The 17826-nt window shown below is 39.8% G+C and overlaps 1 protein-coding gene across 2 annotated transcripts; it reads left to right on the top strand.

Annotated features, from left to right (window-relative positions):
- The first annotated feature begins 313 nt into the window (after positions 1–313).
- On the top strand, positions 314–16275 carry spsb4b (splA/ryanodine receptor domain and SOCS box containing 4b). Of its 2 annotated transcripts, none has more exons than XM_017491495.3 (3): positions 314–460; positions 12874–13747; positions 15367–16275. In XM_017491495.3, exons 2-3 carry the CDS (start codon positions 13015–13017, stop codon positions 15492–15494), a joined length of 861 nt encoding a protein of 286 aa, XP_017346984.1. In that variant the 5' UTR covers positions 314–460; positions 12874–13014; the 3' UTR covers positions 15495–16275. The 2 variants fall into 2 exon arrangements, with proteins under 2 accessions (XP_017346984.1, XP_017346985.1); XM_017491496.3 differs by lacking the exon at positions 314–460 and adding an exon at positions 12564–12732.
- The last annotated feature ends 1551 nt before the right edge of the window (positions 16276–17826 follow it).

Here is a 17826-nt window from a genome sequence, read left to right on the forward strand (position 1 = left end):
ATATGACAAGACTGAATACAAAGACTTGTTTGTATTTCCTAAAGCGAAAAATATAGAGGAGCACACGAAGACAGAATTACACAGGCTGTCCGGGAGAGCGGGTGTTTATGGGAAGTGTAGTTTTCACACCGTGATGGTACTACAATCCAAAATGGAAACTATTATTTGAAACTATTAAGAAAAAAACACGCATAGCTTAAATTATAAATATAATGTATAATTCATAGCCTTATTAAAAAAAACAACAACCAACCAACTAAAAAACAAAACAAAACAAAACAAAAAAACCCCGTGATTAAAAATGAGCAGACGAATCACTTCCGGTTCCCCCGTGACGTCATTGCCTCGGCACTCTATAACAAAGCCGTGTTCTCTGCTTCCCTTTCGGGCGCTTTGAACGTGTAAAGCGATTTTAAACCGCAGCTTATCAGCACCTCACAGACACGCTCTGCTTAAACAGGTAGTTATTATGGCGTTATGAGTGATTAAAAGTTGTTCTGTGTCATTGTTTATTTTCCACGAGAGAGAAAAAGTTGTAATCCCCGAGGCGTGAGTAGCTCCAACGTGGCCAGTTTGTTTGTGTTTGTTGTTCCGTTAACGGAAAAGGTACTGAAATCAATCCGTTGTGTCGCCTTTCTACTGGGTTCCTGTTGCGAAAGTAAATGTTTGCTAAATGAATAGCTGGGTGTCAGTGTGTTTGCTTTAGTGTTTAACTCTGAAACACTTGCCATAGCGAACAGAAAGGTTGAATGTAGAGTTTAGTACATCTTACACCTCACTCTTAATAAGTAAGCAAGGTTATTTTAAAGTAAATAATGAGACAGTGTTAGGAACAGCTTCATAACATGATTTATACTTGACTGGATATCAGTGTATTAATCAGGTGCTTAAACATTTAGAAAAGCTCATCCTATTTCTGTGTGTGTGTGTGTGTGTGTGTGTGTGTGTGTTTTATTACTCTTTTACTTCCAAATGCAGAGAGAGAGAGAAAGAAATGGCTTAAAGACATGGTTTTATTTTCAGGACCTCTTAATCATAACTTTATTAAAATTCCATGTCAATCATTTTCTGAGCAATTCTTCGCATAAGACTTTAAACCTAATTCTTTTGAAATGAAATACAGATGATTCATTTTGCATTACATTAAACGTAAGGTTCAATACCCAAATTTCGACGTGTCCTGCTAACACTTTATCGGTGACTGCTTTTACAGAAACGTCTCGAATCGAAGGTGATTTAGAGGGAAATATGCAATCTTTCCGTTGTGACATCACTATTTATCCAGTGTTGGAAGTGACCGACTGCAGTGCTGAAAAACCGGCATTATTTTATTTATCTGTGTTTTGGTGAGAATGGTGAATATGTATGAATTTCATAGCTGGATTACTCACTGACTACATTTACATGGACAGCAGTAATCTAATTATTGACCTTATTCTGAATAAGACTGATAAAATTGTGATTAAGGTGTTTACATGAGTCGCTTTTAGAATACTCCTTTCATGTTCAGGTTTTACATGTTATAGAACGTAGATCGGTTAACGGCACACGACGTTACTTCGCCACGCCAGGATTTCACGTATCGACATACAGGTCTTCGTTAGATAGTTTTGAGTGTTTTTATTTAAAAATTTTACGAAAGCTTCAAGTGCAGTTAATTATTTGTCATGCTGTACGTGCTAATAGACGACTGCGGGAAGCCATGGGCTGCGTCTCAAACCGTATACTTACCCATTATATAGTAGCTGAGATACATGTTTCACCTACTATATACTGTAGTGGGTAATTATGTGCTTTGGGACACAGCCGTGCTCTCTTGTTTGCAGTCAAACGGTTGAGCTCTGCTGTTTGTGTACGTGTCCTGTCTCAAAATGCGGTGAAAACTGACACGACGTTAATAGTGTGGTTAAGGTGTTTACATGTCTGTAATGCATGTCGATAATGCGACTAAGACAGGAATACTCCACACGTCTTAATTCCATTTGTGTTTATTTCAAGTGTGATTTTGGTCGGATTACGATAATCAGTAATTGCTGTTTACATGCTAGTTTCTTAATCAGGTTAATATTGGCTTATTGTCGTCAGTGTACTTACACACACACACCCACACACACACGCACTGATGCCTCTGTAGGGGAAAGTTTGAGGTGTGTTTTAATGAACTGCGAAAACGTTGTGAAACAATTCCTAGGTGTTAAAGTCCTAATGTAAGTATTAATCTTTCATCACTCCCACCACATCAGTTATGGGAATTTATTTCAAAAGTAGCACATTCAGTGATGCACAGATGCCGATATCTGCGCTCTAGTTTTCCTATATTCTTCAAGTTGACTGCAGATGCATGATGCTAGTGTACTTTAACCAGACAAGTCGTGGTCAGTGTTCACACGCAAACATCTGTATCCTTTAAACATCGTGTGTTCACAGCCTAAATCTAAATACCATCTGGTCAGAAAATGTCAAATCTGATGTGGTGTTTTAGGCCGGTATTTGATCAGTGCGTTCTTGGGAAAACAATTTTTGCTCTTTTTTTTTTCTTTCTTTCTTCTTTTCCCCTTCAACATAGAACTGTGTGTACATTTCAGTTTATAGCAGTGGTTCACAACCTTAAAATTCTCACAATTATTCTCCCCCGATAAAAATAAAATCTCTACCAGGTCCCACAACTTGTAGAACAAGACATTAAATAAAACTAGTCGTTATCATGTTATAAACAGAAACACAGCTTTTGAGCAGCAGAAATCGTCAAATTGTAGATAAATCAACTTGTGCACCAACGCTGATGTGTGTTTCTCTGAGTGGGCAATGTTTAAGTTGAGGGGTCTTAAACGATGTGCAGAGCCTAGATCAGAGAGCTGATTAAGCGAGCTGATGATCTGCTTCCAGACATTGATGAAAATCCTGTTGAGAAAATATTGGAGAATATTGCCTTAGGAAAGTTCTATAGGATATAGAGTTGGAATATGACATGATAGGGGCGCTAATCACTTGCTCAGCTGTAGAGGTATTAATCCAGATCCAGAACTATCCATACTCTTGAGTAACTGTATCTGCTTTGCACAGAACCACTGAGGTGCTGTTTGGAGGTTGTGAGTAGGTACATTGTTATTGATGTGATGTGAAACTGAAACACGAGCTAAAGCAGAGGCTTTTTAGGGTCTATGTTTTTCCTTAGTGTTTGGGGTTTTTAAGTGAACGCAGCTGACCAAACTGCTCTTTCTCAATTTTCCATCATTCCTGTTCTATCGCACGCTACTAAAGAACGATGTTGGACCAGTGTGACACCGTTTTGTTATTTCTTAAGAATAAGGTCATAACATTAGTGTGTTTAGTTATTAATTTTTTTAGTTACTCTCCATGAACTTGCATTTAGAGTTCACATTACAAGCTCATTTGCGCAATTGCATTGTTTTTCTTGCTCAGATTGGATCTGCCTGTTTTGCCGGTTCGGATTCATAACCGCAAATGACTCATATCTGTCTTTAATCTGAACGTTTATATCTTTAATATCTTTCTCTAAGACAGTCTTGAGAAAATCAGATCTGTCAGACATTGGATTTATGAAACTTCAACTTGGTAATGTGCTTTAAAAAAAAAACAACAAACATTAGGAATTTAATAATTTGTAATGTAATACGTAAATCTGTCTAACGCTATCTACGAATGCTTGATTTTTGGTCATATAACAATTCTTTTTGCTGATATTAGAATTTTTAGCTCCTCAAAATGAGGCATCAGCGACGAGTTTCATTTCACACCATCTCCTATCTGTGTCATGTGAAATGCGGTACGTCCCGTCCTTCCCTGACCCCTCTGCGCTTAGTGTGTCACGCTTGCCGGTACTCTATGAACTCCCACTTGCACTCCATTTGCATACGGTCGTTATTTGTTGCAGTGGTACCTTGTTTTCCCGTCTGTAATGCAAATTGGGGATGAGCAAGGTTTGTGTGTAAAAGCATATAATTGAGGCCCATGGCAAGGGGGTATTGTCCATACTAGAGGTAAAGTAAGGTCTGATTTGAATATCATAAATGCTGACTCTTCCGTTTGTACCCAACCCCGTCTCTTATTTATTATTCTACCGATCAGACCTCTGGTAGCTTTAATTGCACTGCCATATATCTTGGTAATGGGCAGTTTGAGAGTTCTGACCTGTAACACGTTCCTGAGTGTTTAGTTTCGCTTTGTCGGGTTTTCCAGGCTTGTTGTTTTTTCTTGTTTGGGTGGCTATTTGAATGTACATGTTTTCCAAACTTTTAGTTGCAATGTATACTGTGCTTATTTCTTCTGGAAAGAATTGTTAGATGCTCTTGTTATAATACCCAGTCAAGCATGACATAGAGTAATGTGTTTCTCCTGCATACCTTTTTAGCACAAAAACATATATAGACAAAGAAATGGAATCTATTCCAGCAATATGGATATTCACTGAGCATTCAAACAATATTCAAATCCTTCTCTCAGGTTCATCCTGTGCAATACTGTCTTGACTTGTCTGTTCTGGCAGTGTGCTGGAATTCTTTTTCCTCTTTCTTTCTTTTTCTTTCTTTTTCCTCTTTCTCTTTTATTTTTTTCCTTGTCTTTCTTTTTCCTTTTCATTTTCTTTGTCTCTTCTCCCTTTTCTCTTTCCTTTTCTTCTGTTTTCGTTCTTCTTTTTCTTGGTCTTTGTCTTTTCTCCATTTTTCTTTCTTTTTCTTCTTTGTCTTCTTTTTCTCCTTTTCCTTTTTTTTTTGTCTTTCTTTGTCTTTTTGTTCTTTTTCTCCTTTTTCTTTGTCTTTCTTTGTTTTCTTTTTCTTCTTCAGTATTGTCAATAATCCTCTTTCAGTGCTCTCTAATCGTCTCTCACCATGAGCAGTAAAAGACGCGACTCATCAAACACTAGCCGTATCCCTCGGCTCCTGAGCTGTCGCAGGCCTGTCGTAGGGAACACAGTATAATAAATTCAGTTCAGTTTCAAGTAAAATGGAATTGAACTTTAGTGCAGTGAAGCGTGCAGCTTGGGCTTCCTGAAACGTTGCTGAAATTAATTTAAGTGGAAAGCTCATGGAGATTTTGTTGCCAGATTTGTTTTTTAATCCTGGGCTGTGAACAATCCCGACCTCTTATAAAAGAGTATTATTATAATAATAATAATAATAATAATAATAATAATGTAACGCTTTATTTGTGTAGTGTGTTATAAATCTAATGCAGCTCACCAGGTTCACTGCTTCACGTGTGTTCTGTTCTCAAACACACATGGAGCCAGTGTAATGATGTCAGTACTGGTGGGATGTACCCTCTTGCGTGTAACTTGTGTTTATACAGAGGCTGCAGGCTTTCGGCCAAGCTGCCGCTTGCCAGTCTTTTTGGCAGCCAAGTGAATACAATCAGTCTCACAACTGTGCCCAGTCCGCCAGAGGGAAGCAGGAAGTGGCCCCTTTAAACCCCAGACTCTACTTCCTCTTCCTCTTCACTTTCCCTTCTTCTTTCTTCTCTCCAGTGTTGTTTTGTAATGTCTCTATGACATGCAAAGAGATGTACCCGACACTGGGGTCAGCATGAGGATGACCGACACACACACACACACACACACACACACACACACACACACACACTGTTCACAGCTCTACTTGAAACTTGGGTTCATAATCAAAGCCACACACTCCAGATAAATCAGGTATTGCACTTGTTTTTATTTAAAACTCTCTGTTGATTTTAGAGGTAGAGGAAATATCCAGTTTGTTTTTGTTTTTTTGTTTGTTTTTGATCATTCTGAATTAATGATGTTATCAATAGAGCCTGATTTATATACTTCAAATGTATTTAATCAGACTTATTCGGTGTGCAGAGTTCGCTTATTTATCTTTGAATCAGATTGCACATGAATCGAAGAGCGTTTTTGGCTGAATGCGTGTCGTGGTGATGCCACACGGCGTGTCTTTTCCCAAATCTGCAGAGAATCTGCAGTAGTTTTGATTCAATTCAGTTTCATTTCGAAAGCACTTTTAACATCAGACGTTGTCCCAAAGCAGCTTTGCAGAAAAACAAGGTCATAAGGTGAGCGTGTAAAGATTTTTAGACAAAATCATCACAATGTTGAACTTGTAACAATAAACTGGTAGCTTTCTTTGTTTTTCTTCATTTCCCATATAGCATCCATTTCCCCAAAGCCCCTTTGAATCCTCTGACTCCAGTGTGAACACTCTTGGCTTAAGCTACTTACTGTGAGCTCGATACGTTTTCAGCTCTGAACAGCAGTAGTGGTGGTTCAGTCCTTTAGAGGCAGGATATGAATTGTCTGTTTGGAAATATAGCTGCTTTAAAAAAAAAAAATTAACCTTGTTTAATTTTTCCCCACAAATCTAAAGCTTTCACCAGGTTTCACATTGAGGTGGTGCTGTAAGATCCAGTGTCTCACCACACAGTAATTGGTTTTTATTTGACTGCATAAAGATTCCCTTGTCTGTGTCCTCACCTGACACTATGTACAAACGCTCCGTATTTATTAAAATATCAAGGAACTGTCCTTCAGTTGGACCTCAGTATCAATTCCACCCTGAGGATTTTGCCTGCTATTGTTAGTAATTGCTCCCAGGTATGAATAGTTTACAGTTGGAGGATGCAAAACTCCCAGCCCACACCTTTTGGCTCTTCCCTGGGTTATTTGCCTTCAGCTTCTGCTTTTAGTGTTGGAGTTTATTGGGCATAAGGCAAAATAAATTACGTGTACACTAGTGTATGCGCACAGTCCTACGCATAGCCTTTCAAAGTATACTCCATTTGACATGTATGCGCACACAGGCGGTCGACGCATGCGTGTTACGACAACTTGCTTTACCTGTCTTGACCTACAGGAGTCAGTACAGAGCAGTAAAGCAGGTCTTCTGGTGTGAAGGGCGACAACTAAGAAGAATCATGACACCACAAAGAACGATTCTTGGGCAATCTCTCGTCACGATTAGCACCCATATACAAATCCTTATATGCTTTATGGCTGGAATTATACAAAAGCGGGTACTTTGTAACCTGCACTCGTTTCCGTCTCGTCTGTTTATTCCGTTTTTTTTCCCCCTTCGACTACCTTGAGAATCAGCTGCCCTGGGTCACCGTTGCCACCTTGAGGAACAACTGAATAGTGCAAAAGAATTAAATGGATTAAATACAAAGTACGCATGGTTATAAAAATCTGGCGGCGTGCGTACAGTATGCGCGTACTCTGCTGATGACAAAGTTTACGCCACTCCTAGCGTACTGTATGCCACTCCTAGCGTACTGTATGCCACTCCTAGTGTACTGTATGCCACTCCTAGCGTACTGTATGCCACTCCTAGCATACTGTACGCCACTCCTAGCTTACCCGTAAAAGTGAAGCGTACTTTGGGCTTAATGCTGGCGCGCGTGCGCAAGACTGACTGAATTCTTAATCTCTTTCATGCAGGGTGTGCAAAAAAAGGTCAGAAGCCAATCAGAGTAAAAACTACATATACTTTAATTTTGTGTTCATTACTTACAGCGCATGCTCTACATCGTCACCCATGCTCGTTGTCTCAGTCGGCGTATCATGATTTTGCTCAATGTTTTCAGCTCTCGATATCGCAAAGCAGGGTGTGTAACACCCCTTTATCAGTCCGTATAGGTTTTTGACAAAGGTTTTTTGTGATTGTTGCAACCAGAAGTGCTTTATTTTGCTGAAACTTTTTTTTCGAAATTTGCGATGCAACTTGCAGAGTTTCTTGTGCTTTATTTATTTTATTTTATTTTTTTATTGTATTTTTTTCCCCCGGAAATCTTTGAGTCGCACAAAATTGTTTTGCAGTTCACAGTGATGTTTGTTGGTAAATGAGACGTTTTAGCTGTATGTTTGACGCACGTGAATCGAAGAGGTCTTTGACTGAATGCGTGTTGTGATGACATCACCTGAAGCGTATTGGCCCAAATCTGCGGTAATATAGAAAAAATTGCAAGCTCCTCCGAATATTGCAGCATTTGCTTGATTTTGCATTAGTTTCAGGATCATGTAATCCTGGAGGGACCGCCTTACCTAGATACTGTGGTAGTTTAGATTCAATTCAGTTTTATTTCTATAGCACTTTTAACAACAGACATTGTCCCGAAGCAGCTTTACAGAAATGCGGATATTGGTTGAAATTTATAATGAGCAAAAACCGAGGCAAGGAAAAACCTTGAGAGGAACCGGACTGGCGTGGGAACCATCCTCTTCTGAACAACGACGGATAATCGGATTATAAGTCATTACTGTGTACATGGGTAATAAAGTACAGACAAACACAGGATTGCGTTTTTGACATTGCAAGTTTCAAGTGTAGGCCGAAGAGATTTCTCAGTTAGACTTTGGACTTGTCCTGTTCAATAAGTCAATTCTGTATGTGTCTTGCCAATAGCCAGTGAACCCTGAGAGAGTGACTTTAATCAAAACATGAAAAGGATCAAGAAGAATGGCCCAGGCATTGGGAGATTGTCAGCTGAGATATTTCACAAACAATTCTTCAGTGTGTACAGTTCATTCACCCGGGATGCATCGGTGCACATGGTGGCACTCAACAACTGCACCTGCCAGCTGTTGGCACATCTGTTTTTCTATCACCTTTATGTTATGTAAACACAATGTGCACAATCCCTAGTCATTTAAAGTGTTATTTTTCAGTTGCAATTATAAGTTTGCTGAGTGACGATCAGAATTTTATTAATGTTGAAATTTTCTTTTCTATTGTTCGGCTAATATACAAAATACACAACATACAAAGTGTCATTGGGATAAATATACACACTGCTAGATAATGAATGAATGAAGGAAATGTAGAAACAAAACCTAAGCAATAGTTTTGGACAAATTTTCAGTGTACTGGAAAATCTATCATGGTGGACTTTATGGGTCCCAATGAGTTTTTGTTCCTCATGAGAAACAAGACGTGTATACCAATTTTCAGACATTTTGGACTTATGTGCCGGTGGGGAAAATCGCATAGAATTTGGGCGGGGCCTATAGCTCCACCTATGGGCCGTTTGTGGTGTGGGAGTTACTCGTAGCCTCTAGTATCAATATTAGTGAGTTAATGTTATTGATTTAATCAGTAATATTGTGTAAGAGGATGAGTGGCAGTACATGGAGTGTAAGAGCTCTTGGAAATCCAGAGACCCTTCAGGACCCTCGTTGTGTGTGTGTGTGTTTCTCATGTACGTGTGCTTTCCTGTTGTCTTCCTCTCACTTTGAATTGTAGAGTTTTGGAAACTTGAAAGTGAGAGTGACTGTAGTTATTTTTATACGGTCTCTAAACATTTTAAGACTTTAGATGCTCTGATACTGTCATGTCTCCTCCTCTCAGACTCTCACATTTTGTTGATCTTCTCTTTCTCACCACTTTCGCTTTCACACCTAAGCTGCATGTTGCGTGGTGTTTTGGGGTTTTTTTTTTTTGTTGTTTTTTTTTTTTTCCGGGGTGAATCACAGTGCTGTATGTGTTAATGATTCAAGTTTTCTCTCCTTTTCTTCTTTTTCCTCACCTGCAGGAAGCAGTGTTTTGCAGATTTGATCGCTATCTCTGAGAGGTTATGCAGCTGCTCTTCTAAAGTAGTTTCATTTCAGTCCTAGAGTTGCAGAATTCTGTAGTTTGTAGTTCTAGTATCTAAACATAACTCCTGTTTGAAAATAAAGCCGGCTTTAATTAATTAATTTAATTTTGCATTTTAAAAAAGCTCTTTTTTTTTTTCTTCTTCGTTTTTTTATACCCCTAGCATGCGATTTTCAGCTGTTCTAGCCTACAGCCTAACTGCCATGTTAATTGTTCATCAGAAAACAGATTATTTGATGTGAATTAACCTTGAGATTCAGCAGCGTGAACTGGTTCTTATTGGTTCTAACCAGGGGTGTAACGATGCTCTCGGGTCATAATTCAGTTCGATTCTGGCTTTATGATTTTGATTTGATTCTCAGGATATTTTAAAAACATTAAATATATATTTCTGAATCATATAAACAGTAAAACAGTGTGCAGTTTTGTCTGTATACAACTACATAAGTCAAAAATGATTACTAACAGCGGTTTAATATTGTAAACGAAATGTACGACAGGTTCACCAATTATCTTAACTAATTCAATAAACCGAGTCTCTGACCTGAGGAAACCGGTCGACTGAAACATAAGCTCTGTAGCAGGAATGGAGCTCCAAAGTTGCATAATATGCCTGGTTTCCATAGCTTTTGGTCTAAAAGCTATATATTTATTTTAAGTGTCATAACGTGGTTATGTAACCATATGGTCGTCGCAGTGTGGAGTAGGCATGGGCGATATCTTATCGTTTGCGATATACCGGTAGAAATTCTCCCCACAATAAGAATGGGTCTTCCCGCGATAATGACGATAAAGCCTAGTTGATGACGTATTTCTGTGTGCGACAGTCTGCGTCCCATTCGCAGCTCACGTGCAGAGCGAAAACAAATATGGTGGAAGGCGGACATGAAGCTGAGGAGGAGTTTATCGCTAAACGAGAAGCTACTGTACCTCTACAATCTGGAACTGGTTTGGTTACAGAAAATCAATGTTTGTGTTTCTGAGGCACTCAAGATCACAGCTATCACTTGTAGCCAAAAACACTGGTGAAAGGTACTATATTTATATTGTCACTGACTACGTTTACATGGACGGCGGTAATCTAATTATTGACCTTATTCTGAATAAGACAATATTCTGATTAAGGTGTTTACATGAGTCACTTTTAGAATATTCCTTTCATGTTCAGGTTTTACATGTTATAGAACATAATTCCATTATCAGCACAGGTTATTACGTCCTCACACCACGCCGTCCGACGTCCCTCCAGGATTTCACGTATCGACATACAGTTGGTCTTCGTTATGGTACCTTATACAGTTTTGGGTGGTTTTTTTTAAATGTATTTTTTATTAAAATTTTTACTAACGCTTCAAGTGCAGTTAATTATTTGTCATGCTGTACGTGCAAATAGACGACTGTTTGAAGCCGCGGGCTGCGTCTCAAACCGCGTACTTACTACAATATAGTAGCTAAGATACGTGTATTTCGCCTACTATAGGCCTATAGTAGGTAATTACGCGGTTTGGGACGCAACCGTGCTCTCTTGTTTGCAGTCCAACGGTTGAGCACTGCCGTGTACGTGTCCTTTCGCAAAATGAGGTGAAAACTCCTACACGACGTTAAGTGTGAATAAGGTGTGTACATGTCTGTAATACACATTGATAATGTGACTAAAACAGGAGTACTCCACACGTCTTAATTCCATTTGTGTTTACTTCGAGTATGACCTTAATCGGATTAAGGTAATTAAAAATTGTAAACATACTGACTGATCTCCTTATCGCAATAAATACCAGAAAATATCGTGATTATAGTTTTAAGTCCATATTGCCTATCCCTAATGTGGAGCTATGATCTTACAAAAGAAAGTGATCACGTGACCAGCGTGATCGCTGTATATTTTAACTCTCGGCGTCACCCCTCAGGTGTTCAAAAGTACAGCTGCATTACATGCATAATTAATTGAATGCTGAACGTATATGACATATTTCCATCATGCACATTGTCGGTTAATTTCATTGCCATGCATCGTCACGATATAGCAACATCTTCTCAGTGTTTAAACCCCTCAGTGTTATGTAATGTGTCTAATGACTTTGCTAAATTGTCCAGTTGCTTTATTGTATAATGATGTGTTTATAGCCATTTCCCTCAGATGGACCTTTTGAGAACTGGAGTGCTGATTTGTTTGTCAGAATGTATTATTTGTACCCAAAAAGTTGGGTCCATTTTTATTTTATTTTTTATTATAGTCCCATCCATAGACCCCTACAGAGTTGCCAGTTCATCAGGGGAAATCTACCACATGGGTTACTTTTTGTAGGTGTATATTTACTGACTGTAGTGTCGCTATACACAGTGGTATCAAATTCACCAAAATGGTCCATCAATGGGACCACAGAACCACAGCTGCCTAGATATTCCATGGGTGATGGATCATCCTCAGGACAGCCATGATCTGGACATGGAAGCCACATGGTATAGCATGTTTGTAAGAGATGCTGGTAGTAATGTGTGTTTATAAAACACTGTGCACTAACTGACCACTTTATTAGACACGCTTTCCTCGATGATGCACTTTGTAGATGTCCAGTTAGAAAACTGTGAATGATAAAGTAGTATTCTGAGGAGTTTCCTCAGGACGAGTACTGGAACATAGTCTTGGATGTGAAAGTGAATTGATTTGTAGTTATGTCTTATCACTTTTGTAATCTCACTGTCCTGCTTCTCCTTTCTCTGCTTCTGCTCTTAGTTTTGCACTTAGGCTGTGTGTTTTGTATTCCAAGCCGAGGTGCAGTGCAGTAGGTGCTAATGACCAGCTATTTCTTGTCACTCTCCTGTTCTAAGTGTGTTTTGCAGTTGTTCCTGAAGGGTTTGAGTGTAGGCCTTCTAGATTTCTAACAGCAGAACAGAAGAATGTTTTTCAGAGTTGCTCAATACTGTCCTTTTTGGTTTCTGAGAAAGTTTGAGTGTGTGTGTGTTTGGCTGAACGTGTGTGTTGTGTAACAGAAGCGACTGGGTTGACTAGTCCGACTGATTTCGTTCGTTTTATGGGAATGCAGTCACCTGAACGGATTTGTGGGAAGGGAGGAACTTTTCGATGTCTGCAGATTACGGATTTGCCGTACAAGGCCGTATGTGTGGGTTGGTGTGCTGAGCCATAAACTCAGGAAAAATGGTACACACTGTTCACAGCACATTTAATGCTTTACTGAAGCTTAGGCTTCTTATTCTCAGAATTTATTGCACAAGGGTGCATTGCATGATCGTATAGATCTTTCTGCTGGTTAAAGTGCTGACATTTCTCTTTTCTCCACAGAGGACCTTGTGCTGCTCTGTATTGCTTCACCACTTTCCCATGAAATGGAACAGCTGTTCCTGATTGGCTGAGCCTCTCCTCTTGCTCCAGGCCCATGAGGTAACCCCGACAGTAATTGGTGATGCCCGTCGCAGGGCCGTGATGGGGCAGAGGGTCTCGGGCGTGGTGAAATCTGCCGAGGAGTGCGAGGGGGCTGCGCTGGCCTTGCAGGTAGCCCTTGTGCCCCTTGGCAGGCATGGACAAGGACACGGGCTAGGCCACACGTTCTCACCGCGCCTGGAGCTGCTGCTAGACATGCCTCCAGCAGACCTTGCCACTCAGCTTGAGCACGCTTGGAACCCTGAAGATCGCTCACTCAACCTGTTCATCAAAGATGAGGACCGGCTCACATTCCATCGCCATCCAGTAGCACAGAGTACAGACTGCGTGCGAGGTAAAGTTGGTTTCGCACGTGGCCTGCATGCCTGGACTATCCGGTGGCCTGTGCGGCAACGTGGCACACACGCCATGGTTGGGGTCGCAACCTCTCGGGCACCGCTCCATGCTGTTGGGTACACGGCGCTTGTTGGCAGCGATGCAGAATCTTGGGGATGGGATTTGGGGCGGGGCAAACTTTACCATGACAGGAAGAGCCATACGGGCCCAGCGCCTTCATACCCATGTAGCCAGAACGAGGATGATGAGGACACGTTCTCCGTACCTGAGGAGGTGCTGGTGGTCTTGGACATGGATGAGGGCACATTAGGGTTTTGCGCTGATGGTCACTTCCTAGGCACTGCCTTTCGGGGCCTCAAGGGAAGGAAGCTTTATCCGATCGTCAGTGCGGTATGGGGGCACTGCGAGGTCACAATGACGTACATCAACGGACTTGAGCGTAAGTGATGAGTTGATTCTCACACTGGAGTCTTCCTTCTCTAGAGTTAATTAGGCAATCACAGCAGACGAGCTTATGCCAGAGTGTAAAGTCAATCCTAAACTATACGCTGCGTAGGTCTTTGAAAACTACAATACAAGTGTATACAATTGATCACAAGCTGAAGATAAATCAAAACATTGTTGCACAATTTCAACATCTGCAGGTGATCAGTAACACAGTCTAACATCAAGAGGAAACACTACTTCCAGGATCTAGTCAAAAAGAGCTGTGACGGTTTCATTTTTCTGGTTGCTGAAAATTTAATTGGAGATGTAAAAACCAAAGTTCAGAACTATAAACTCACCAAAAGCTCACTACCAATGCAAACTAAAGCTTTTCCTTTCAAATCAGCTACATCTTGTAGCTTACGTATACTTACATCCTTAGTAAGCATAACATCCACCATATCTATGTTGAATTGTATTATTTATGTAATCATAAACATTATTATTCTTTTTAAAAACTTCAATCATAGTTTATTGTGGACGTAAATTACCAATGCAATTGTGTTAAGTTCCGCTGATGCCATTGGCTTTCCTTAAAGCTAGCGTGGGTGTCAGTAAATGTTCCTGAACAAATTGAGATGTTACAGTGCATTGGCTTTAAAAAAAAAAAAAAAAGCATTGTAATATCTCTGATTTGACACATCATAAAACTTTTATTCACTCACTAGCAGTACTAATTTCCCCATCAGCAGTCTACGCTCCATCTTGATTGATTGTACCCTCTGAGATACATCCTTGGTTGGTCACCGAACACGAAATGCACTGCGTTCAACCATGGCAGAATACTGCATACTACTTCTCAAATGTTTTCAGTTTTAAAATAACTTCTTCAGAATACACCCTGAACACTATGTTGTATTGTCATGCTACAATTTGCCACCGTTCCTCAGTTACTGGTGGAACTTTTTCTTTATGCTTCTGTATGTTGAATATGGTAATACACAGGTGGTGCAGTACATGCTTATTACATTGCAGAAGACTTTGAACTAAAATATAGCCATGTCTCTCAAAAATCTATTCAAGTATATGTTTTAGAATTCAATCAGACGAGTGTGCAGTCCAGTCTGCCGAGTACAGACATTCAATAGAAAGGCATTATTAAATATTGATGGCAGAATTGTGCATTTTACACCAAACTACTGACACCCAACGGGACATTAAAGTAAAATGTTATTGTTAATCGTTGAAGGCTGCTGCCGCACATAATTACCGAAACACATGCGTTCGCGCATCGTTGCAAAAACATATTTATATGCATTAGGTAACAGAACAAAATGCCCACAGAACCCAAGGTCTTTGTGGTGGTGTTTTTCACCCATCTCCACTTGCCTCTGTTTTCCAGAGAAACTGGGTGTGCTGATTTTAAAGTAAAATACGTATCAGTGGTTCTTTTTTTTATTATTATTTCTTTTTTTTGTAATATATAGAAGAGTTTACAAAATGTAACATGGATTGAATACAAATACTACTAACTTAAGTTGTTTAATGAGAATAAGGGCATCTACTCACTCAGCCTTCCAATCATCAGTACCCCCCCCCTAATTTTTGAAAGCTTTTCTTTTCTTCCTGCAGCTGAGCCTCTACCACTGATGGAACTATGCAGGAGAGCAGCTCGTCAAGCTCTGGGCCGACATCGCATCCACCACATCCACACACTCCCCCTGCCCCAGACTCTCAAAAACTACCTGCAGTACCAGTGAGAGTCACGCACAGCCCTGAACTACAGCACCAGTGACCTCAATGCACAGCTGAACATCCTACAGACTCCTTGTTTAGTCTTTTCTTTTCATTAATTTTTTTAAAAAAATTTTTAAGCAAGACTCCACTTACACCCGAGTGAAAAGAGAAGTCTATATTATTTGCATTCAATTTAGTTCTTGCCAGTCCTCACCTGCTATCTAGTATTACCATGATAGTTTATCGAGTTAGCTTCCTTGCAAACTTGGCTTGTTTTGAATTGCACATTGCAATAGTAAGCCAATTGTTAACAAGCTTGCTAAGTGAACTTGGCTAGCTACTGAACGTCAAATATCTGCTGCTGGAGAGGAAAACAGCATCGTGTCTTGCCTAGCTTAGCTATTGTACTTATTTTATTGTGTAATTACAGCCAATTTCATTAGCTACACAGTACATTGAGCCAAAGAGGATGAAGAAAGGCTAGTGGTGATGTCATGTACACCCAACCCTGATCTCCACCCCCCTCCTCCCAATCCAAAACTTGCTTCTCCCGAAAGCATAGCAAATTGTAGCATCCGATGTTGACAATGGTGCTTCGGACATTCACTTTTACAATATGTTCGGGTAAAAAGCAGATTGGACTGAGCGTCTTCCATAGATAATTATGATGTTTGTTAATTTTTATGTCACACTAAATATATTTAATTATAACAGAGTCCTCCATATCATGCACCTAAACACCAGGTCTTTCTTTTTTTTTTTAAACATTTTAAATAAATTGTCTTCGCTGAGTGAGTACAGTGATTGAGGATATTTGTATATGTTTATGATGTGAGTGGTGATTGTGCAGATTGTTGTGTATGAGTGATGATGCATTTTATAGAGTTTTAACCCTCTGAGACGTGCCTGTCTTCAGCGCTCGGGGCGCGGAGTGATACTGTTCCGACAGGAAGTCCAGGGAAGGCTGTTTATACAGATGGATATAGGAAAACGGAAGATGCCACGCTGGCCGTTATGGCTAACTGTTACGATGTGTTATTGTGTCTTCCGTATTGGAAGGGGCCAGATTTGATTGTAGGACAGTGCAGGTGTGCCCTGCTCAAATCAACAGAAACCTGCACTGTTTTTCACAAGATTTTCTTTGTTCCAAGTGTGATGCACAACACAGAATGTCTATGCACTGTAGGTATTTTGAAACTGCAGGGAGATTGGAATTAATCGAAGATATAACACTGCTCTTTAAATCTCCTTCCCATTTTTAACAACTAATAATAGTCTTATAATAGATCAATGTAGCGATCCCAAGATAGCTATTTTTAGTTTACATAACATTTACATGATGTTCGATAAAACTAATAGATATCGTGAGTAAATATACCTGACAAACCCCTACATGGAGTTGGCGCTGCTTTTAAGTTAATCGAAAAGACCATGTGGTGCTGCAAATACGTTTTGTGTTGGGTGGTGGTTGTTGTTGTTGTTGTTGTTGTTGTTTTTTCGTTTTTTTTCTAGAGAGTCACAGCATCTGTATTTAAATGCATCAGTGTTTTAACCTCACTCAACTCAAAACAATATGGAAAAAATCAAAGCCGAAATAGCCATTGGCCTGTTTTTTTTTTTTTTTTTTTTTGAGTCATACTAGATTTAACAGATTTTTTCTTCTTCTTTTTTTTTCTAATGGAGACAAAATTCTCAGAGTTCAGACAAACCAAACCAATTGAACAGCACTTTGTCACAAATCACAGTTTGGGAAAATTTGTTTAATTTTAGTTCATGCACAGAACTCAATTTATTCAACCTGGGGTCGCCCCCTCCAATATGGAGACTCCATTGGCATGTCAGGTTTACCCCACTTTAGGCATCTGCCATTTTCATATCTGATTTTAAATGTAAATAAAATTGACAAAGCAAAGCTGTCTGCTGCTCTGTTAATTGATCTTACGTATGCACACCATTTTTATTTCTGTTTCAATGCTGTGGTTTAGAGGATCGTCTTGTAGAGCAGTGTCTGAGACAGTGGAGCCAAAACACTTCACAGCTCCACATCCAGCTGAAACCTCCACAGGTAAGCTGTGAGCTAGATTAGCTAGCCAGACCTTCTGATGTTTTACAGGTTGGAAGTATTAAACTTAAGATGTTCCTTTGATGTTCAGTAGTGATTGCTTGCTGTGTTAAATATATCTGCTCGAAGTGCTGCTCTAGCATAAAACTAATGCTCAGGATCATGTGTAAGGGGCATCTTTGCATATAGCTAACCATGTTGGCAGTCCCTCCAGGATTTTGTGATTGCAGAAATTAACGCAGTATCAAGCAAACTCTGTAATATTTGGAGGACCTTGCAGTTATTCAAAATTA

Source organism: Ictalurus punctatus, chromosome 17, assembly GCF_001660625.3.
Source record: "Ictalurus punctatus breed USDA103 chromosome 17, Coco_2.0, whole genome shotgun sequence".
In the NCBI taxonomy this organism is placed as follows: domain Eukaryota; kingdom Metazoa; phylum Chordata; class Actinopteri; order Siluriformes; family Ictaluridae; genus Ictalurus; species Ictalurus punctatus.

Bases quoted from the DNA above. Each gene is read 5' to 3' on its own strand.
- spsb4b (XM_017491495.3), top strand. From the start codon at position 13,015: ATGGGGCAGAGGGTCTCGGGCGTGGTGAAATCTGCCGAGGAGTGCGAG. The intron at 13,748-15,366 runs GTAAGTGATGAG...TTCTTCCTGCAG, and splicing joins GTACATCAACGGACTTGAGC to CTGAGCCTCTACCACTGATG.